General features: G+C 38.6%; 1 protein-coding gene across 2 annotated transcripts in view; it reads left to right on the top strand.

Annotated features, from left to right (window-relative positions):
* The window catches only part of LOC117235321 (disintegrin and metalloproteinase domain-containing protein 10-like), a 161,799-nt gene extending 138,102 nt beyond the window's left edge, over positions 1-23,697 (top strand). For both annotated transcript variants that reach the window (XM_033497214.1, XM_033497215.1), the window contains exons 11-17: positions 95-263; positions 3,028-3,197; positions 14,979-15,146; positions 18,497-18,624; positions 19,307-19,421; positions 19,555-19,686; positions 21,146-23,697. In XM_033497214.1, coding sequence (XP_033353105.1) covers positions 95-263; positions 3,028-3,197; positions 14,979-15,146; positions 18,497-18,624; positions 19,307-19,421; positions 19,555-19,686; positions 21,146-21,883 — 1,620 coding nt within the window. In that variant the 3' untranslated portion in view covers positions 21,884-23,697. The remainder of the gene's footprint in view (positions 1-94; positions 264-3,027; positions 3,198-14,978; positions 15,147-18,496; positions 18,625-19,306; positions 19,422-19,554; positions 19,687-21,145) is intronic.
* The last annotated feature ends 258 nt before the right edge of the window (positions 23,698-23,955 follow it).

Consider the following 23,955-nt stretch of genomic DNA (forward strand, 5'->3'; position numbering starts at 1 on the left):
TTTCTCAAAGTTGGCTCCGTTCACTGTATTATACATGATGAATGATAATACAAAGTCGTTGTTTAACGTTTGATCTTTCTGTTAACGCGACAAGCACGATCCGGACGAGTGTTCGCCCGGAGGAGAAGACGGAAATTTCATAATGTTTGCCAGAGCCACCAGCGGGGACAAACGAAATAACAATCGCTTCAGTCCGTGCAGCTTGGTCTCCATAAATCCCGTTTTAAATGCCAAGGCCCGTTCGTCCAAGGGATGCTTCGCCGGTGAGTAGAGAGAAGCTTTCGGAATTTTAATTAGATTCCGAAAGGGGTCAACGTCTGGCCTGCTTCCAGTCATCACAGCCCTGACCTCCTCCGTGCCCCCCTCGATCGTCTCTGTACACGGTCGTTACCTGAATTATTTATACAATCGCTGGTAAAGCTGCTTACAGGCCCCTTTGCTAATTACTTGTTAACGTATTTCCTGTTGAATCTCTGCACCGCGATAGTGAGAGAACATTTAAACTGGAGAAACTTAAGCATTGTTTAGCTCTTGCATTTAATGTAAGAAATTGTTGCTGTTGAGAAATGTAAATTACAAAATAACAGACTTGGTGAAGGAAAATCAAACCTGGTTATTGCAGAATGCAGTTAGATACGCATTCTCCTATTCCGCATTTTCACTTTCACCTTTTCAAACGCAGCGACGCACTTATCAGTCAAAAAGACAATCAGTAAGAAAATTAAATAATCTCCAGCATATCACAATCAACCAGTAAGAGCTGAATCGAATTTGTTTAAAATCGCGTATATCAAATATTAAAATATTTACACGATGTCAGATTCAAACAAGATTCTTTCAACATCTTAAACGTTCAAACAGATTCTCACAAGATATACACACACGGCAGATTCGAAATCACACTCAAGCATACTACATCACTTATCATTTATGACACAAAATCGCGCTGTACATAGTTTAGAAATAAGAATACTAAGGAAACGCATACATTTTGTTCACGAAACTCTCCTGTTTTTTAAGTCAAATTCAATTTCGTAATTGTGCTGCAACAATTACATACAAGAAGACATAACGAGAGGAAAAAGAGCATGATGCTCTTTGACCTACTTATATATAATGCTAATACCATCGTACAGCAACATAAAAACGAAAAAAAAAAACAAAGAGGGAACCTATCGGTGTTGCTACGGTATATCGATCGACCCACGGTCTAACTGCAACTCAATTGCAATTCTAATAGCAGGCTCTACATGGTCCGCGTGAAACTCGTTTTGGACAACGAGCATCGACCGCGCGAACGTACTAGCAAACGTGCGACAAGTCGGCCAAACAAGAAACAAATACGATTCGTTAATTGTTCATAACATAAAGATCCGCGTGACCGTTTTAAATCGATGGAAAAACTCGTTCGAGTATTGCGAAACACAGCTACTTTTATAATACACATGAGACAGCGTGGAAACGAAGGGAAATAAAAAGTAAAATAAAATCATGGCATATACAGTAGCTCACGAAAGTGTTTGAACATCTGCCATAGAACATTTTTATAAATATATTTACTCTGCATATTGTATGAAATTTTTTGAAATTTCATTAACATTGTAATGAAACAGGATCCTCGTAAAATTCAAAAATGTATATAACAGTTGCGAGATATTTATTGCAAACATACACTTAATAAAAAGTTAATATACAGCATGAGTATCAGTTTAGAACATATATGTAATTAGTGCCGTCGCTAAATTATTATTTGTGCTATTCTTTTACGATAAAGGTACTTACGGGTAGTAAGCAATTCGTTTTTTGGGAATCGAACATTAATCATATATTTGATTAATGAAATTGTAAAACTTACAAAAAACGGAGTTAATTATTTTCACTTCTGAAAGGTTTAATGATTCAAACACTTTGTTGATTTTTATTAGGTATATGCTCGGGAACAAATATCTTGTAATTTCTACATACATTTTCAGATTGGTTTCAAATTTGACCAATTTCAGTTCAAGATCTTTTATATGACACCCATAATATATTCGCAAGAAATATTATTATAGCTAGACTATTCTCATTTCGATTCAAAACGATTTCGAATTTTACATGTGTAAGATAGAGGTTCGATTAAGTAGAGGTTCAATTAAATCACTGACAAATTATGTTTCTGTGATTCTTCTATTTATAATAGAAAGGAAGTAACACGCGAAAAATTTAGGAAAATTCCCGCCGACTTCTGTAAAAACAGAGCTGTCCGAGCATCACTCGACGCGGCGTGCAATTGATTACATTACACAGTCACGGTCGACTTGTTGAGCTTCATTAAATCGAGGATTTCATTAAGCTCACAGCAAATCAGGCTAACATTTATTCCATCTACTTTGCCTCCACTTGCGGCTCATTCTTCGTTCGTTTAAAATCAAAACGATACGATGTTCTCTTGAAACTCTGTTAAAGAAGTTAACTGATCATTTTCTAAGTTTAATTAACAATTAAGAGAATAGATCTAATTGATCCAATTGATCTAATAATCCTACAGATATAACTGTTTCTCCTTTCTCTCTTTATCTATTAATTTTTTACATTTCGCTCAAATAAAGATTGGTGAAAAATGAGATTATAGTAGTAGCTAAAGTCTACAGTGTTAAATGATCTATTTTCAACATAGGGAAAAAACAAGGTTAGGTTTTAGGGAAAAAACAATTGACCAGAAGTCACTTGATCGATAATTGACATACTCCACAGATGATTCGTTGATCGTAACATTCATCCTAAAGGAAATTATAATTTAATCAAAGTTTGTATTTAATCAAATAGTTTACAAGTTTAGTGTACAGGTGCAAAGATTGTAATTTTAAATTATAGGTGAACTTTCCATTATATTGATCATTTTTTCAAATTAGCCAGTCATTCGTTTATCTGGTCAATAGTTTGATCCTACGAGGACTAGTTAACTGAAATTTGAGAAAATGTTATGGCAAAGCATATGGAGAATCATGTTGATCGAACTGAAATGGAAAATCGATGATTCCTCAGAGCCCCAAAATGCCATCTGCGGGAACGGCGTTGTGGAGGATGGCGAAGAGTGTGATTGCGGATGGGAGGAGGACTGCAACGACCCCTGTTGCCACCCTCAACGGCTTCATCATGCCCCTCACGAGGTACCTTGTCGTCTTGCCGATGGTGCAGTATGCAGTCCCAGTCAGGTAAGTGGCAGTTTTCCTTCATTTGCTCAATGTCCAAATACGTTCGTTTCCCCAATGCATCGTGATTAAGTCTAACGTTCCTCCTACAACGTGATTTGTTCCCATTCGACGTAACATCCTTGCTTGTTGATCGTTCTATAGAGAATTCTATAGAAATAACAGTATCGATCGACTACAAAATATCGGATTAATCCATTAAGAATTAAGCAGCGCACAATTTGTCATGATGTTGTAAGTACCTTAATTTCTTTTATAAAATTATAGAATCTAGGTAGAAGAAATATTAGAAATATTAGAAGAAATAGTACGAAAATATGAAGCAAATTTTGGAAATTCCCTTTCATAGCCACAATGTTAACTGACAGAATTAGCTAATGTAAATTGATCGAAAGATTAATAGGTTAAATTTTTCAGTAGTTAAATTATGGAGTAAGTTTTCATTTGGAAAATGGCCAGAATTGATTTAGAACAAGTGACAGTTAGGTTGAACGAGTGCGCAAAGTACAGGAGCAAACTTAAAGTTAAAATTGCATTTTTGAAGAGAAAGATGTCAAATTCTTGCTTACATTTGCGTTGAAATATTAAAACGCTACGGCAACGGCGGAAGCTGCGAGTTTTCTAAGGTCTCCGAGGAGAGATATTTTTACAGACGTTGCAAATACGGTCTTTTAGCAGCGAGTTCCTTTGAAAATTTCGACAGAGACTCATTTTCATTTTCTACGAAAGCTACACGCTGAATATGTTATGAATTTCTATTGAATATCTTGAAAGCGTAATGTAGGAAACGAAATGCGAACGTGCAATGCCGACTTTCCCTGTGAGACGCGAACCAGTTTTTCCAGGAGACGTTCGTCATCGATTTACTTTCATTACCTCGAAAACGAACGCTTTTATAATTTTCTACTGTTTAGCGATTGGTCAAATTCAATATACTTTAACAACTATTCTTACATAAGTTCCATTTTTCGTAACATTCGATAGTAATCGAGCGATTGGTATATTCGTAAGAGATTATGTAGAGTGTTATAAACTATGTTACACACAATTATGTGTAATATACACTCCAATCTTGCTCCAGTTTTATGTCTCCACCGGGAGGAGAAAAAACATCTAAACAACATATAATTTTTTTGATAAAAAAATATACTTTGTTTTCATATTTGTTATGGACAATGTTGATTGTTCTTTTTTTGTTGATTATTGTAATTATTTATCGCTGATAGAACAAAAATAAATCCAAAGAATTTAAACTAGATAGCTGAGGAGGCCATTTTATTGATCTGCCTCGTTCTATCCATCTCTCTTGATATTTTACTCAAAATTTTACAAAATACACATAACTATTGTAATAATTATATAAACTATTAACAATACCATTACAAACTGCATGGTTAAAAACGTATACAAATTTATTCGAATACACCAAAATACGCGAGTAATACTTATTAAAACTACTAAGAGTTTAAACAATTGTTGTTGCAAAACTAGCAAAGATATTTTAATCCTGTTTGAGACATCAGAAAGAGCTGATAAAGCTTCCGCTGTAAAATGCTTTCCGTTTCACTCCGGTGCGACTTTGCGTTGTTGAAATATCGTCGTATGAAGAGAATCGAATTTTTCGATGATTCTCTATTTCTGTTTCTCTCGTACGCTCGCACGTCTCACGTATCTCATTCACGAAGTAACAATTTCATGTTGGATGGTGGGTACAGTTTGATTTAAATATCACACCCGTGTCAATTTTGATACAAAATTTGATATAATATCGAAAGATCGTTTTTGTAAACTATGTTGGTCAAACATATTTTGCTCCTTTCAATGGGTACCGTAAACTGTTAAACTTTCAGAAAGTTTAACACCCTCGACTCCGATATCATCACGACTGATAAATAAGAAAAACTTCGATTTAGAAGCAACCACTTCTTCCTGACCTCTTAATTATCCACGGCGAAAGCCATCATTTTTCTCCGAGGTAACCTACATCATTTTTCCCCCTGTGTCCGACAGAAGCCTGTAATGGATGATTCTCGAAATAAAATAGAAGCTGAACGCGTTCGTTCTCAATCCTCTTACGTGTAACGTCGCTAATTAATAACGAGGCACGAGGCACGTTACGCGACAGGCTATGCGGTACGGACGTATCGATGTTTATTAATGATACACTAAAGCCGTAATTAAACGCGAAACGTGCCGTTACACGCGTCTCGTCCCCGCGCACGAACCTCCAACTCCACGTTAATCCAACCAATGCCGATCGTTTGTTCCAACGAACCGAGCAACTTGGATCCTCTATACCAGGCATGCGTTGGGTGATTAAACGGTGAGCCAACGATAATGAGTACAGGAAATCCGGCGCATTCGAAATCGAGACGGTCATAATTTATGCAACCATGAAGTTCGACGTTCCTTCGGGGGTTTCGGGCGGTCCCACGCACAAAATCGACCCTGCGGGTCGAAGCTAGCAGCGAAACACGAAGCTAGATATTGTTACTTACCCACGATCATTTTGTCAGATTTCGTGGACGAACTTCGGGATATGAAATTACGAGAGAATGCAGGAAATTAATGGGAAGTTAATGGAAGTTAATAAAATTAGGGGCCATGGATATTTGTCCACTTATAATCTATGTATATTAACATATTAAGGGTGAAACAGTGAAACGATTAGTAAAAGTTGTAGAAACTTAACATTACTGCAAGATGCAAACTAAGTAAGTTATTGTTTTATGAAGGTAAGAAAAATTATTAGAATAATCTATTATATATAGAGATGCATTACAGAACAGAAAGTAGTATAGAACAAAGGAGCATAAAGAATGTAATAATAAAAACTATTAACTATATAATATCAACAAATTTTAACGATTCAAAAACCGACGGAAATATTAAAGGACAAAGAACATAACAAAAGAAATCGACAAAGAAGTATAAAAATGTAACGATAAAAAATATAGTCAAACAGTAAGAACAAAAAATTTCAACAATCTAAATGCCATTACGTGCCTAAAAAAAATCTGTTCAACCACTTAAGACCAAAGAAAGTAACACGAGGAACAAAAGAGAAAAGAACTAGTCAAAAGATTGAGTATATATACCGACCGATAAAACCAACACAATACTGGCTGTGAATACAAGGCCATTTTCCAGGAGTACAGCGAGAACGAGCACTTTTCTAGATGACGGCGGGTCGTGTTGGAAACTACAATCTCGTACATGTACGATTCTTCGCGCTCGAAGAAACTTACTGATCACGGACGGTCATAAGAGAGAGAGCTCGCGAAGTTAGAGAAAGTAAGGGAGAAGAGAATTAGTTTCCAGGTATGTTCCAAGTCTCTGGATCTCCCCTGGTTTCTGGATATGCTCGGCGTTATTGTTGACAAGGTGCAAATACACACTGATGATGAGGTTTAATTTTCAATGTTGGTCGACCCTATCGTCCGAACGTCGTCGTAGATGACGATGATGGCGATGGCGTCACCCTGGCGAACACTAGCGCATTCACCGCCGTGCTCGTAGTATCCCGGAAAACGGGACTAATTAATCAAACTGAAATCGAGGAGGCTGCTATCGGCTAGGAAGCCTCGGCGAAACACGAATGGGAAACTCTCCGCGAACCAAAAACAATTAATCTTGTTATATTGTACGAGAGGAAACGTTTGATTCCAGAGTTAGTAGATCGTTCTTTCGAAATTTCGTGGATGAACATCGATATCGGTTCGCTTCCCTCGCTCCTCCTTTTTATTTTTTTCTTTCCTTTTTTCATCCGCTTGATGGTACTTTTTCCTTCTTTGTTTCCTCCGCGGTACGTTGCCTACGTACTAATTAATGCACGAACTTGCAAAGTCCGAAATGCTGGTAACGAGGTTTTCAATGCTGAAAAATAATTACAATGGCATTGTTCGACCGACTTGGCAATTGCCGCGTTTTATCGCCTCTTTTTCATGCCCCTCGCTACTAATTATGCGCGTAGAGACCGTGAATAGACTGTAATTTTAAAATACTTCGTTTCTGATGTATTCACCCCTGTTCCTGTTCCACTGGCTCGGCATTATGTCCCGAGAATCGACTGCGGGCCTGTCCCGTGATTCTTCCCGGACAATCGAGTGCAATTACTCGCGGATTTTTATAAGTTATAGCTACTAAAAAAGGCACTATGGCCCCTAAACTGGTGCTGCGCGGAGATTGTTTTTATCGCGATAGCATCACGCCTCGCGTTCGCGATGGTTTCTGGCGGCAGTCATAGCCTGTGATAAGCCAAAGAAACAGGACAAACCGAGAAGAACGATCGCGATCGGTGCCACCACCGAGGTGACATAGGCGTGACTGAAAAGTAAAAAGAGCAGAAGCGTAAACCGGTGAAAAAAAGAAATAGCAAAACATCCGTGCAAGCAACGTTCGCGGAAGTCGATGCATTAGGTGCATCACGGGAGAAAAGTGCCGGATGCAAAACACGTAGATTCGCAAAGCGTGAAGACGTAGACGAATGGACGACGTCTTTCCCCGTTCCTCGGTCAGGTTGAACGACGAGGACGATAAACAAGAGGCAAAGAGGTGGAAAAAGGATGAAGCAAGGTGCTGGAAGAACCAAGCAAACTGTGGACATTAAGCGTAAGAGCTGCGAGGTTGGCAGCAGGGGTGGAATAAGAATGGTGAAGAAAAAATTGAGAAAGATAACGAAGGAGGTGCAGGGTCGAGACTGATGAGAGAACGAGTGGAGCGGAGGGTGAGAAAAAGTGCTGGAAACGAGCTGCTAGCGAGGAAAGAAAACAGGGGACGGAACAAGAAGAAAGATAAATAGTGGAGGCAAAGGAAAACAACCAGGTACTAGAAAGATAAAGCAGAAGGAGCATGTTTGCGGGGATGGAAACACGTACAGCTCGTAAGATGGGAAGGGTACATTATTTTCGATGGCGATTCTAAAGCTCGAAATTATTAATAGCTGGATTAAGATGATCAGTGTTCGTTTTCAGATGTTTTAGACATCTTATTTCGATAAGAAAGAAAGAAGAAAATAAGCTTGCGATCTTTGTTGACCAAAATTATAGCACGATTAGGAAGGCAAAGTATTTTTAGAATATCGGAGCGATAATCGTTAGTCTCTTTAAAGTTTTTAGATAGTTTCATATTCATTTATACTCAAGTTTGAAGGCTTTAAAATTATACCTTTAAAAAATGCTAGCGAATTCTAGTAACAACAGAATAACTTATTATTTCGCAAAATATTTCGAATGTTTGTGTTCGTCCACAGACGCTTGCAAATGGTCGTCATCGTTGTATATCATAGGGAGAGACAGCGTCGTCGTTATTCTCGAGAGCACTTTAATGAATATACGATGCAAGCGTTGAATGTCGAGAAACGATCTAGCTATCTCGAGAGATTCGATCCTTCAAACGCGGGGTGGTAATGTGACTTCCTTCGGTAAAACGAATCCCCCGCGTTCTATTTTCACGAGACGGGGTTTTGCTGTTGCACACAGCCAAGCAGACACACGTGCATAGCCGCGCTTATATTTGCGTTTCAATCGTAACACCTATACGTGGTTCATTTTCCGAGAGAAGAACATCTCGCGGGATCGCTATCTCTTATCCTTAATGCCATCACAGAAAAAACGCGACACCGTCGAGAATATCGGTGAATATTCACCCCCTCGGCGATCCCTCTGTTTTGCGTCCTTCGCTCGCCAATATTCCGCATTAACTAGCGAGAACGCGAGACAGATCCTATCTTGAGCCCTTTATTCGCGAAAAATGGCAAACGCTTTTTGATTTGCTCCATATAGTTGAACATCGTGGAAAAATCTCCTCGATCGATCGAACAGTTATTTTAAGACGAACGATATATCGATCCGTTGGGATACCAATTTTTCACGTTAAACGTTTCTTAGAAATGTACGGTGGCTACAAAAAGTATTTGTACACCATTGTACCTATTATAGCATTTATATACTAATTGATTTAGTCGAAGTATATTAAGTTTCACATCATTTGGTAGTACTTTCATATGACTACACCAACCAAAAAAAAAAAAGCTTTATTGGAAAATAAATGTAACTTTTTGTAACCATTATACGTATCTGTATGAAAGACTCAATTGACATTTGCTGGTTTACAAGTGGGAAATTGTTTCTAAATCTGGGGTTCTCATTTAACATCCTGTGCACAATGCGATTATTTACATGGCAAATATCAAAGGATGAGTGATTTGATCTGGTGACCAAAATGTTTCTATACAGCTATATCGAACCGGATGAATTCCATCAGGGATGATTCGAATAATTCTTCGCTTCGTTAGCCGCAACATTTTGCTACATCCGCAGCGGCAATTACTCGAGGACGGAGTTTCGTGATTTCCCGCCATTGTCGCACCATCCGCCTCCTTCGAGTAAGGAATTCTTGCTATTGAAGTATTGAAATTCGATAAATTGATTCGTTTCAGTCTGTGTTATTACGTCTCGGTTCGCGAAGACCAAGACTCAACGTGAACGTAAGGTTCCAGCCAAGAGGGCTGCTTGATTTTCGTTATTACACGTTCACTATACAGGTTCGTGTAGATCTGTGTATGTGTGTGTGTGTGTGTGTGTGCCAAGTAAATTCGGACTTTACGCCGCAAATAATTTTCGCTTCTAAACTACTTTTGCTTCGTAAATATTCAAACACTATGATTTAGTTTGATAAGAGTGTATGAATCAATAATGAATTATTAATTAAACATGACTACTTTAGAAGCACTATTGTTTGTACAGAACTAATAGATTACATCCAAGTTAAATTGCCTAATTAAAATTGCTGGCTGAAAGACGTTTTATTATTTAGTAACCTTAGATTGAAGTAGAATGTACGTCTTAAATCTTCATCAAATAATAAATTTATGTCCTTATCTTTACTCATGTCCCAAATCTAAACTCATATAAGATCATCATATCAATATTTTATTCACGATAGTCCATAATGAAGATTTGACAATTTCATCTCACTAATCTTCACTTTAATAAGTCGATACGCCCGTAATTTTACAATTAAAATACGTCTCGTGTGGACTAAACAAGTATCTAGATCTCTTTTTAGAATTCTGCTATACTTTCGTACTTTGAATAATTCATTCGAGAATCGTAAATAAAAAATATCGCAGAGAATCCTTATAATACGAATAAAATGAATCATAAACGGTTTAACGCGGGTCTAAGAAAAGTTCGAAGTTAAGTCTTAATCTTTTTAAGCGAACTTTCAGAATCTCTCGTAGGAATCTTGTATCAGTATCGTCTACGAAACTTCGCCGAAGTTATGACACAGCTGATAAGACTAATTAACAGGATGTACGATTACGTAAACATGGACTGAAATAAAGGGAGGGTTGATTAAGCGATCGCCGAGTAGATTTCTCGAGCAATTTAAATTTCAAGGCTTATTCTCAATCTTCTCAAAATTGTAACCCTTATGGGAACGAGGCTCTCTCAGCGTTCGACGATACATCTTATCGCTCGTAATTAAGAATACCCGAGATAGACGCGGGTCTAAATAAAGGGCAAGACTCTTGACGTCGACCGCGCGGTCGAGGCATTAAAGCAATCCTAAATCTTCTTGGGAATTGCAGCTTCGCAGCCGTTTAGAGATAAGTCTTATCCTTCTCTGATTGAAAACGTTAATCGCCAACTTGGAATGAAGCATGCTTTCTCTTGGAGCCTGATATAAAGGCGTGATTAAACGCCGTCGACCCTTAAGGGAAATTGAAAATCTTTTCGAATCTGTAATTGGCGAATCTTCCTCGAATCTTCCGCAATCTTCCCAACATTCTCTTTTTCGTTTTCTCTTCTCCTTCGTATACTTCGCTTCACTTTGATATGCTAAATTACGTAAAGAGGAAATAAATAGGGATAGGGATAATAATAATAATAATAATAATAGTAACACGTGAAAACTACAGGGAACAAACATGAGAAATTAAATTTTCTACTTTTACAGGGAAGTAATTTTTAAACTCGTCGTCAGTACGAAAATTGTTTTTCTGCTTGGTCGTAAAGCTAAAAATTCACGATATATCTAAAGATCATCGAAATCAGTAAGGTATAGCTATTCTAAATAATTACCCATAAAAATATATGTTGAATTTTTTCTATGAACAAGTGGATCCAGAAAGTGACGTGTTATTAGAAGAGACACACAGAGAGAGAGAGAGAGAGAGCCGCACGCAGGACCGGTTTCCGCTCGACAGTAATATTCTCATAGACTGAATGCACTTTTCCATCGGGTTATTTATTTTTTTGATATATGCACAGATCGAGAATACATCCACTTGCATCAGCATCGAATTCCTTCCGCTGCTTTCCGTGCCAATTCGTTGAACCGGAAAACGTATCAGACCGAGGAACCTTATTTTCCAAGCATCGGCTGCTGGTCCCACGGGTATCCTTCTATCAGATATTCAAACCGTGGATCGTTCTTATCTGCACGTTAAGCGAAAATCATTCGATTCGTTTAAACGTTTCCCCGTTCAGCATCCGACGAACCTCTTTCGTTCATCGATTTAATTAAACCGAAAATTGTCACGCTACGAAATTCCCCGTCTCTATTTCTCTCTTACAGTGTCTTCCGACGCGGACCAGTTCCTCGATACAAGAAGCTAACTTCACTGTAGATTGTAGCAAGAATGTTATTAGACTCGTTTATTGGAATTTCGTGAACCTTCCGCGTGAAGGGAAAGGTGTTGCTAGAATTAGAGTTCCTGCGTATTGAGTTAGAATCCTAAGTGAAATGTACGCATGTTACGTCAGACAGATGACATAGTAATGCTTTGAAAGCAATTTACTCGATACAACGTTTTCTAGGATACGTCTCAATTAACAAATATTGACATTAATTGCCTTGCCATTCTTAATTTCATTAAAAGAAAAGGGTAAAAAATTATTTAATGTTTCCAGCGGTCTTAATTTCTAACTGGATTTTACTGGATTGCAATTTTTTTAAAAACGCGTCGCTATTCAATTTTCTCGCGCGTACATGAGTACTTTGGATGTAATTGCGAGACAGATACAGCAATTTCGCAGATGGAGGGCTCGCAAGTTGCTGGTAAGAACGAGAATCACGACCCTTCTCGCAGACAACGTATTTAATCGCCAAATGCTTTCGTAATATCTTGAAACGCGCAGCTGGAAAATTTCAACAACGGGTCAAAAAGACCTCAACGATTCCAACAGAAGCGATCTTCCTAATATTTATCATTTTCTAGCGAATGATTAAAAACATACATAGCCCTGAAGAATGTAATTCAATGACGTCAAATTAACAGTAGCTGTTTCGCGAAACAACTTCCATTTCAATAAAAATTATTAGAAATATTTCTGAATTTATCGAAGATAAAGATTCGAGTGCCCTTTAACTTTTACCTTACCGTACAGATCGATGGCACGAGATTGTCGAATTATTTGAATATTTATCGTCTAAAGTGGATCACGGAACAGAAAGAAAATCAGGGAGAAAGTTTCTCGAGCGTAAAATCACGGTTTCGCGGACTATTCGCACCCTCGTCTTCCCGAATATTTCTTCGACGTATTTGCACGTATCACCTCGGGACCAACTCTGAAACTTCTGCCCGTTGTTCCCTAAATTTCATAAATATTCATTGTCGCGTGTGTGTTCTGGCAAAAGTGGATTTTCAATACAGCGACACGTATACAATAAATTAATGCATGGAAATTCGAATAACGTTAGAAGAGACGTTCTCATTGTTAAACAAATAAATAGAAAATAAATAGACCACTAAAATGGAAAAAAACCAAAGAGTCGATAGCGTTCTATTCGCGTATTAGCGGTTTTGTAGCCAAACTTCGGGCATATTCTCGATGCACGCATTGATTGCTAATTATTCACCGGTTAATTGCAGTTTATTTGTTAAAATTGGTACATACCACACGTCACTGAGTAATGTAATAGTTATAAGCTTAATCGTGCATTCAAACGTACGAAACAGAGTAGATTTATGAGCTTGTTGCAAATATGAAGCTATAGTAAGCTAATAATAATGAATATTATCGCATTATGGTTAGAATTTGTGATTCGATACGTTACGGGTGAAAATACGGGTTCAGGTATCAGGGATTTTTTCACGTGTCACGAGAATGACATCGTCATACATAGTAACCAACTGTGTTATCAAGGCTCTTTTCATATGAAAAATGGCAATTCAATCCCAGCGGCCATGATAGCGTAATCGATAGGGTGCTTGATTACTGTGAAACCATGGTTCGAGTTCCAACACGGATGGATTTCAAGCGCCAATTGCATTTTTTCCAGTGAATTTTCATTACCTTCGTCGAAAGCGTGTTGTAGACACAGAGCAATGTATGGCGCAATTTAAAAAATTGGAAAAGAAATTTCCAGTATGAAAACAACGGAAAAAGAAGAGATGACAATGAGTTCTGTGTAATTATACAAAATGAATTAAAAATAAAAAAAATTCACGGTCGAAATGGTTACTGGAAATGAATAATCCCACTTCCAAAAAGGGAAAAAAAACAAGAACAAAGAAGTGCAAATTACGGAGAAATAGGAAAAATAAACAAACAAAAAAAAAAAAAGAAAAAATAGCGGAAATAAGGCGAGAGAGTGAGAGAGAGGCAAAGAGAAAAAAACAGTCTTGATATTGCGTTGCCCCGAATTCTCTGGTGCGCACTACAATGTTGCCCATTGTTCTGTCCAGAAAATCGCTCGAAAAATCGAGATATTGTTCCTGGTCTCGCACAATGCCCCCCGGAGTGGAACGCGTTCCAACGAACCGCGCATTATCATCGACACGCGCGGCGAAATAAATTAACGAGCGACAAAGCGGCAGGGCCCGATAACCCGCGCACGAGTCGCTGAATATCGCTGCGGATCCGTTTAAAAAACAACGTCACGCCGTACGTTGCAGCAGACGGGACGGTGAATCATGAATTTTCGATCGGACAAAGGCACAGCCGACGACCGGCAATTATAAAATTGCCATCACTCGTTAGGAAATTGCTGCTGATAACGCGCGTTTGGTTATCGCTTCCGTTTCGTCGTTCTGCTCCACTTAATCGTACGGATTTTCCACTGTTTCTCAAGTTGTAACGTTGTAGAAATTTCCATACGATAGAATTCCTTTCTTATTATTACAATAAGGACGGAATGATTGAATACTCATCATTATGGGAAGTGTGTCTCACTTTTTCCATTTTACCGTTTCTTTAACTAAAGCATACAAACTAGACAAATATTCCACGTAACCTTGTGCGCTTCTTTTCTTATTTTAGCCTCAGAAATATTCTTCCCGCGCATTTCTAGCGCTTAAAATGCAGTCATTCGCCATAAACAATCACGCGAAACTTCCACTTCCCGCAATATATCGCACGAAATACCATTCTGCGTTTTCCAAAAACCTTTCTTTCTATGCACTTGGTGTTCCTGGATACACATGGAAAGGACCGTACATGCTAATGCATACTGCTCAGATATAACGTATATACCGTGACGACACGTGTATAGTCTGGCAAAAGGAAACAGAGGAGCTTTCGAGCTACCGAAACTTAGCGTGGACAATACCTGATACAGACCTTGAAAGGTTCACAATGAAAGCGTTCTCCTTTGACACATCCATCGTACAAACAGCTTCGTCATATTTTCAGACGACCTAAAAAACGATCGAGCGCGTACCACGTTTCCAACTGGACACGGTATACACGGCGTCCTACTCTCTTTCTTTTTCGCTGGTTGCTTCCATCTTCCGTTACAGGACAATGTCGTTCATCTCTCGGTGGTTGTTTCCAGGGCCCTTGTTGCACATCCGGCTGTACTCTGCGCAACGGCGATAAGTGCAGGGACGACAACGGTTGCAGGGACGCGAGCTTTTGCGACGGCCGTGGTCCCCAGTGCCCGCCATCCATCAACAAGCCCAACAAGACCATATGCAACGAGGAATTCGTCTGCTACATGGGGGTGAGTCTAGACGTTTCCGTCTGCTCTCTTGTTACGTGCCGCTCCTTTATCTTCTGGTGAATTTCTGTCCCTTTTCGGAACATCTTTATATATATGAGAGAGATAGAAAATATTCCTATTACAATACTCGTTACGTCATTTAGCGAGTGAAGCAAATCTCTGTGTGACTCCCAATTGTCTAGTTTTGTCTACGAAGATATGAAGTTGCAGAAACAATTTTAATTTCATTATTTATGAGACTCTGATTATAACATAGAATATACGGAACTTTCATTGCTCACGGATCTAACCGAAATAATAATAACAACAACAATTACAGCAAGTCTCTTTTTAGATTCATCTCATTCCTTCAAAAAGTGTCTTAACATTTACGAACACAGGGATATATAAATTGAAGTTTACAGAGCATGAAAATCCACAATAACTTTGCCTGTCGCACTCTATTGGTGTTGAAACACGTCATGACGCTCAGCTTTATGATCGCAGATGATCAAGCAGCGCGAAACCCAGGCGAAAGCGAAGTGCCGCTATATCGCGAAATACGATCGTGTTTCGTCTAAATTATCCTCGCGACGAAAATGAGTCCGTTGCAGCGGACGATGGTGACCGAAATTACGCGGAAATTTACGATTTCCTAGCGCGAAACTAGCTGCTTGTCTAGTTACTTATTCATTGGAGACTGCTTGCCATTTTCTCGTTCGTAATAGGAACCAGAGGAAGACTACATGGCACACACGATGCTAGAGTTACACAACAGATACTACCAAAAAGAAATCGAACCGTTTTTCGAGACTGATTAAAAATAACACGCGATAGCTTCGTGTAGATGACTTCTCTAAATTTGTATTGCCTCGGACTATCGTTACAATGTTCACAAAGCTCGATGAAACCATTCATATTGATGAGTTTAAACAAATCGTCTACAAAACCATTAAATGGTACCTGTTACCAGTACTGTGAAATTAATAACATCATTTTCTCTGTGACAAACAACCATATACAGATGACGTTAAAAAAGCCAGAATCGTGAAAAGGAGCATGTAGACGTTCTTTGAAACACAATATCTTTGCACCGGTACTTTCCTTTGATAAGATTTGCATTGAAATTTCCATTAGTCGTCGACTTTGGGAGCGCGAGAAAATCCGTGGATCTTCGAAAACCGAAACCAGGAAAACTCTGCTCGCATGTAGGAAGCTTACGATTGGTTCTGTTTCTGGAAAAAGAGGGAAGAATCCACGAGGGAGTGATTTTGAAATGTACGCGTGGCATTTTCTTACGCGTAGCTTCCTCTTTCTCCACGAGCGCGCTTCGAGTCTCGAGGGTAGATTTAAGGCTCCGGCTGCCGTGCGCACGCACACCAGCAATGAAATACCCTTCAGCCCACGGTAGCACATTCATCTGTTAAGAAATCTTGAGACTCATCCCCCGCCCTTGTCGATCGGGTCGGAGTTAAACCGCGTGGAGAATACGAATTAGACTCCGAGTGAATTTTTCATTCTTCCTAATGAAATTAATTTCGGGAGAGAAGAACATCGGAGGGATCGAAGGTATCGTTCGACGAATGAATATAAATCAAAGATATCAGGAAATCTCGAAATTCATTTGAACATATGGAAGTTAAACTGCGTGGAGAATATAGATCAACTTGCAGGTGAATTTTTTTAACAAAATTACTTCTACGGTGAAGATGTCGAAATAGTTCGAAGTTATCGGAATTATTCATTGATAGCAATCCGTCTTATCTTTCTACATTCATTCGTCGAGACAAAGGTGTGAAGAAATCTCGAGAGTCAGCTAAGAATCAAAATTAAATCCAGTGGAGAACATAGATTATCTTGCAAGTTTTTCTAAGAATATTAAGTTCTGCACGTAGAATATCGAAATTATCAATTTTCTTGTGTCCACTCGTCGAAACAAAGCTATCGAGAAATCGTGAAATTTCCTCGATCGAATAGAAATTAAACTGAGTGGATATAAATTAGCCCGCAAGTGAATTTTTCTAAGACAATTAATTTTATGGAGATACATATCGAAAAGATATGAAATGATCGAAATTATCCATGAATCAAAAGCCATTTTCTTCTTCGTACGAGGAAGCGAACAGTGGACAGCGGTGATAACGACGCAAGGTTATTTCCTCTAGTTGTAGGTTCGAGTAGAAACATTCGATTATAGTCAGCCAAGCGGAAAATGCGTTTCAGCCGCACACGTGCAACAGTTCGACGGTACGCATCGGCAGCTACGAATCGATACTCCCGAAATACAGGCTTTCTAATCTGCAAGTACAATAACGAGCGAGAGAGGCCGAGACGGGGGCGGCCGGCTGTCGATTGCAATTTGCTTTGCTGTTTCCGTGCCGCGCTGCCTCTCGCCATTGCTCGACAACGACCGTTCTTACCGTCACGCGACCATCTAAAAAAGACGCAACTTTACCTGCCGAAATAATTGACGGAAAGATGCAAAAAATATCTAAAATTCGACATGATTGAACAAAACGACACGAAAAGGTTGTGTTTTCAAATGAAACAAATAGAATCTAAGTATAAATTTATTTCATCCACTAAACATTACAATAAATACTATACATCGATTGTTTTATATGTTTTTACGTATTACGTGCGCTCTGTGGTATTGAAATTTCTAATTTCCTGTAAATTCATAAATGTCCGTAGTCTGCGTATCGTGAAATAATTACCACGCGATTACTACGATATAGTCAACACAATAACGAAAGATAAAGTTAAATTAAACAGTCTATGTATTGTTTCCGTCGCCGTACTATTTCTAATTTCGAACTAGTCTCATCCCGGCTCGATGCATGTTGATCGATGAATTAATTAGTCTTTTATGCGGACCCACAGACACGTCAACATCAACTTGCGTAACCTATTTGTAATGTATGCTCCCACGCGACCTATCTATTTTTCATCGAGCGAAGGATTTTCTTTTGTTTTGTGCACTCTATTATCGTTGTATTTGTTATATTGCTCTCAAAGGACATAGCTCGTTTATTACACTAAATAAATAAATAAATACAACACGATAAAGCTAAGGCAAACGCGCAACATGGCGAACCACTGTATCGATCACACGCAATCTATTCGAACTCAGCGATCATAACTTGGAAAATTACTTACACGATAGTCCGTTTTGCGGTATAAACCGTCTTCAACGAGCCAAACAACAAAGAAAGGATAAGACACCGCGCATCGTGTAGATGCGATTCGGAAGAGAACAACGTTCGAGTCGCGAGCTTATCTATCTTCGGTGACCCTGCTGGAAATTACCTCGTATTTAGAGGTTTATGCACGTAGGCTGACACTTTATCGGGCTCTTGCATTGCTTACAGGAATGCACCGGCAGCATTTGCCTGGCTTATGGCTTGGAATCCTGTCAGTGCATCGCAGGGCCCGTGGATCCCCCGACCAAAAGCTGCGAACTCTGTTGTAAATTGCCAGGAGAGGATCAACCGTGCCTGTGAGAGACGATCGTTGTACAATACGCGGTTTTACGCGAATGTTCGTGTCACTCGTTTCACTTCGCTTTAGGGGAAACTACTTTCACCCTCGAAATAATTACCTCCTCTGTGTCTAGAGAATTCCAACTAAAGAGATTTGACCTTGTGATAACTATATTCGATTTTCAGTTCCATTTTGGTACTGTTGATCGGAGTTGATCTTTTCCAATACGAAACCTGTGACGATGAACATTCGCAAGAATTTAACTAAGTATATACAATACATACAGTGACTACAAGAAGTATTTGCACATATCCTTAGTTTCTAATGGAGAATTTTTTTGCTAGATTCTACTTTATTCTGTTCTGTCTCTAGGTTCTATTTTATTTTCGTGGTAGGAAATTTTTACGGGCATGTAGAAATATTATTCAGTGATTCGAAATTTAATAAACTTGAACTCAAGAAATTGACATGTAAATACAATAAGAAATTCAACGGTATGCAAATACTTTTAAATAAAGATTTACACTCCTTTCAACGAGTAAAAATCTGCCTGTGACCGAAAATCCTTCCTACATATCCTTTTCTTAGTTATCTTTTTACACGACGAAAGCTTAGTCGGAAAAAGAGAAACGAGTCGTTAACTAAACATCAAAACGACCAAGCAAACCAGACGTCATTGCAGGTGCATCTCTTTACAGATCATCGTTCGCATGGAATTCAGCGCCTTACGATATTCCTGATATGCTGTCGAAGCCAGGCACACCGTGCAACGATTACAATGGCTATTGCGACGTCTTCCAAAGATGTCGAGAGGTAATACACCGCTCAGACTTTTCCACGACCCTTCGACGTATTTCAAATCAAAAAATCTCTCGTGCCAATCGAACAAGAATATTCTCTCTACATCTCACTGATTACTTTTCTAATCATAGAAATTCTATTGTAGGTGGATCCAAGCGGACCACTGGCAACTCTACGAAGACTTTTGTCGGACGCTACTCTAGCGAGTTTTCAACGCTGGATGATCAATCGCTGGTACATCGTTGCAGTAACCGTTGTTGTCTCGCTGTTAATCGTGGTAAGTTTCGATTCGTCTATCTTTCGTCTAGTTTTATTTTTTTATTCGAACAGACGAAACATCATGCTTATTTTTACCATTTCTAAGACAACGTGATAATTTTCTAATCTGTGAATCTTCCAATCTGAAGATTTCATATTGATTGTAACACTTTTGAAATTGACAAGGGCAAGGTAATTTATATAAAAAATGCTGTATTATTACGCTACGATTAATTTTTTCTTTTCTTCTTTTTATTATCGAAAGTTATTCGGAACAGATCGCATCATATACGCGTCAGAAATTTGAAAAAGGATTATCCAAACGTCCAAACAATTCGCAAATTTTCGAGTCCTATTAACTTTAACGCCTTTGCTATTCTCATTATTTTTTCGAATTCGAGAATATTGCAGTTTGCGATAAAATATATTCTCGTGTTCACAGTCGAAACAAATTGATCTCGAAAGCGTGTGGATAATGCAGTTGCGTATCCGGGGCAAAAAATATCGTCGACGTATCGAATACCCACGCGAAGCCAATTACCTGTCTTGTCAATTAAAATTTGTACATACGCATAAAAAACACCAGGAACAGTTGCGCGATCTCGTTCTCCTGGAAAATACATACACATGTTGCGAACATCACGCGGCGAAAAACGATTCAATTACACCGATGTTTTCGTTCTGTTTGCCCGTAAAAGCACAAGAACGTTTTTGTAACGTTTAATACGATCGAACAATGAGTCAGTTCGTTTTATTCCGTTTAATTTCGACCCGAGCGCGTGAGTGTTTATGATTAAAAACGAAAAATGTACGGTAAACATCAAAATTTACTGAAATAAATTACCAGCTTCCATATATTTAATTAACAGTCTACCCTTTCCCTTTGCAGTTTACCCTTCCCATACATCTTTTCGAAATATTTCGATCGAAGATTGCCGGAGAAAAGAAGCACGATTCCTTCGATTATTTATCCGAACTGTATCGACATTAGGAAATTAGGAAAAAAGTATAGAGGAAAATAAATGCAAGAGGTGGAATATTCTCGCGATCGCGTTATAAAATGGCGATTAAGCGAAGGAAGGTGTCGACCGAGATATATTGTAAATTCAATTGCACGCAAGTTGGCCAACTTCCGAGCTGCGACGGCCGCGAAAGCAGCCGGAAATTCATCCGGAGATAGGTTTAAAGTAGCGACGGTAACGCGACGCCGCCACGAATTATATTATAAACCATATCCCGTGGGATCTTGCCGGCGGATAATGCAACCGCAAACTTTTTCCGCCCCAACGTCGTCCTAACGAACATACTCTTTCCCCTTTCTCTTTTTTTCGTGACGCGAATTTGTTCGTCAAGTTTCATTATCATTTAAATCCGTCCTAGCAAACAAATTATTCTGCATCGGGTTCTTTAATCCAATTAAATCGTAACGATCAGCATTTCTTTAAATATAAAACCGCATTGTGTGTTTCATGCCGCAGGCGCTCGTAACGTATTCCCTGAGCAAACGACGCAACAGCCGCGTGAAAATTCTGGCAAGCACAAGGGATCAGCTACACGCGGTTTCCGAAGGGACGAACGCGAGCGACGAGCCGACAAGGGAGCGTTCGTCCGTGCGGAAGGTACAATCTATGGACATTTCGTGGCTGAAAAGGAGGATCGTCGAAACGATGAAGAGCATCGCGTCCCCGAGAAGGAAGAAGGACGCGTCCTCAGAGGCGGGCACGTTCCTCGCGCGGATTTCTCGACTGTTGGCCAGAGATTCGGCCGTTCGTAACTCCGAGGAGAAATCTTCGAACGAAGCGGAACAGTTGTGTAGAAGCAACGTGGATAAAACGAAGGAAGAAAGCAAGAAAAACGGAAGCAAACAAAAAGATGAGACTGAAAGATTCATGGTGGTAGTTTCGCCAGAGAAGGAGACCGACGTCTGGAGACGAGTCTGTCTGTTGTTCGTCGGAAGTCGCCGTAATCGTGCAAGTTGCTCTCCAACACGAAGAAAATCGAATAGTGGCGAATCGACGCGTGCACAACCTTGGAGAAAAACGGTTCAAGTCGAGAAACTGTGCACCGGTTCCAAGGTGATCGTGAGTTCTTGTAGAAGAGGAGACAGGTATCAAACGGAGCCTCTGGTGGCTCCTGATACTCCGGACACTCCTGGCGAGACTTCAGAGACGAGAAGTCAGACGTCGGATTTGACTGTGTTGCTCTCTGACAGTTAGTTTCGAAGGAGGAAGTATCGTGAATTCTTACCTGAGAATCTGAGTGTTTATTTTCGTCTGGAACGCTCATCCGCGAGTATTTTCGTCTGTGGCAAACATTTATTTCGATTTTACAGTTGATTCTGCTACTCCAACAATCTTCGTGTTTTAAGTTTCCACTTTGGTTTCTCTGACGCACTGAAGCAGCTCCTGTGTAGTTTCCGAAATTACGAACTGAAGGGTTGAGAACTGTAAGAGGATACTTCTACAATAATTCTACAAGAAATCAAAAATGTTGATGAGAAATAGATTTGAGAAACGACGTATCTTTTTAAGTGTAAATATTGTACAGAATCTTATACCGCTATCGTCGTAGACTACTTTTTAGGGTAAGGCCCACAAGGTTTGCGGAATCGAATGGATTGTTGTAATTCATTTTAGTCAGAGAGCTCTTCACCTAGAAGCGGACCAAACGTAGATGGAAGATCGTCCAGCGCTGAACTTCGTAGACTCGTGTATATAAAAACAGAACGATTGTTACTGTATAATAAATCGTGCGTCACCGTTCATTATTAACCCATAATTAACTCATCTGTGTTCCCATCATTCATCGATTATGGATATTTCGTTAGCTTACGGCATCCCTCGTTTCTTTCTCGAAACTCAATTTATCATTCAAAAGCCAAGTTGATCAGATCTACTTCTTATAAGTTTTTTAATTTGTTTATTCATTTACGCGATTAACGTTCAATTTTCAAAAGACAAGCAATGCGCTTCTATAAATTTCATTATTGCAATGAAATTGCATACATAATTACAAATTTCAATGCAAATTTTGAAAGTACTGCGTTTGGAGTCTCATTACGCAAATTCATTTCTTTATGAATATAATTAAAGAAGTGAAACGAAATTAAAGATTCGTTTTATCCACTAAATATTACAATGAATATTACATTTTGAATATTTTACATACATGTATTTTTGGTCTACTCGTTACTTTACTCGACTTTTCAACTTATGAAGGTGGTTACTATGGCTTCTGAGTGACACGTGTGTCAGACATGCTTGACCTTTACTACTTGAATCTATTTCTGTTGAATAATACATCGAACGTACACTAAATCTAAGTATCTATTTATTATACGATAATATCGCTTACTAAGAGGTTATAATTTGTTCGATAAGAACTTCAATGTTAAATATTTGACAAATTTCTCCAAGGATTTCGTATCGCCATAGCCAATTATTTTGAGCATATTATTATAACGTCTCTGTATGTTTAAACGAACGTTTCCTTATTATAGCTGACGTTAATTAAAATAATAATACCAAAATTGATTATAATTCTTACTGTACCTCCGCTTGAAAGAAATGTAACATACCTAAATATGTAATAAAAAAAGAGAGTGAACGTTTGGAAAAACTTTCGTGTGAATTAGTTAAAATAAAAATACGTTCGACTTTACCAACAAACTGTAAACATGAATTCAAACATTATCGACGTGTGATTGTTCTATTAAACTTCCCATCTGCTGGTAACTTTTTAGAGTATCAACATTTTTGCAAGAAATTCCTTGCCTAGCGATTAAATACTCAAAATGAAATATGAAAAAGTGACAGTGAGTTAGAAGAAAAGCCTGAGAATAATTTAGATAATTTATTAATATTCTAAACGCGATTATGTCAAAGTATAATGTTTATAAAATATCAAAATCAAAATTGTAGTCGATATTATTGTAAAAATCGTCTATGTAAAGCTTGAAATATGATAATTTTATATGTAAAACTATATCTGTGAAAGCAAAATGGAATAATAGCAAAGTTATCGACTGAAATTTACCGAGCGTAGTTTCGTTTCCATATCGAAGAAGTCGACCTAACCTCGGCGGGTATAACATAAACTGAGAATTGAAACGAAGCGTGCCACGTATTAAAGTGGCTTAGCAATTTAGAAACGACAAATATGAATTTCTCCAATTTTCTTTCAATAATTTACAACTCTTACATTACCTTTATCTATCTCCCAATATCTTCCATTTTCAAACAGGTTGAAGAAGAGATTCCAAACAACCATTCGAATATCATTTTTTTAT

The sequence above is a fragment of the Bombus vosnesenskii genome, unplaced genomic scaffold (assembly GCF_011952255.1).
Source record: "Bombus vosnesenskii isolate JDL3184/JDL3185 unplaced genomic scaffold, Bvos_JDL3184-5_v1.1 scf7180000013315, whole genome shotgun sequence".
Classification (NCBI taxonomy): Eukaryota; Metazoa; Arthropoda; class Insecta; order Hymenoptera; family Apidae; genus Bombus; species Bombus vosnesenskii.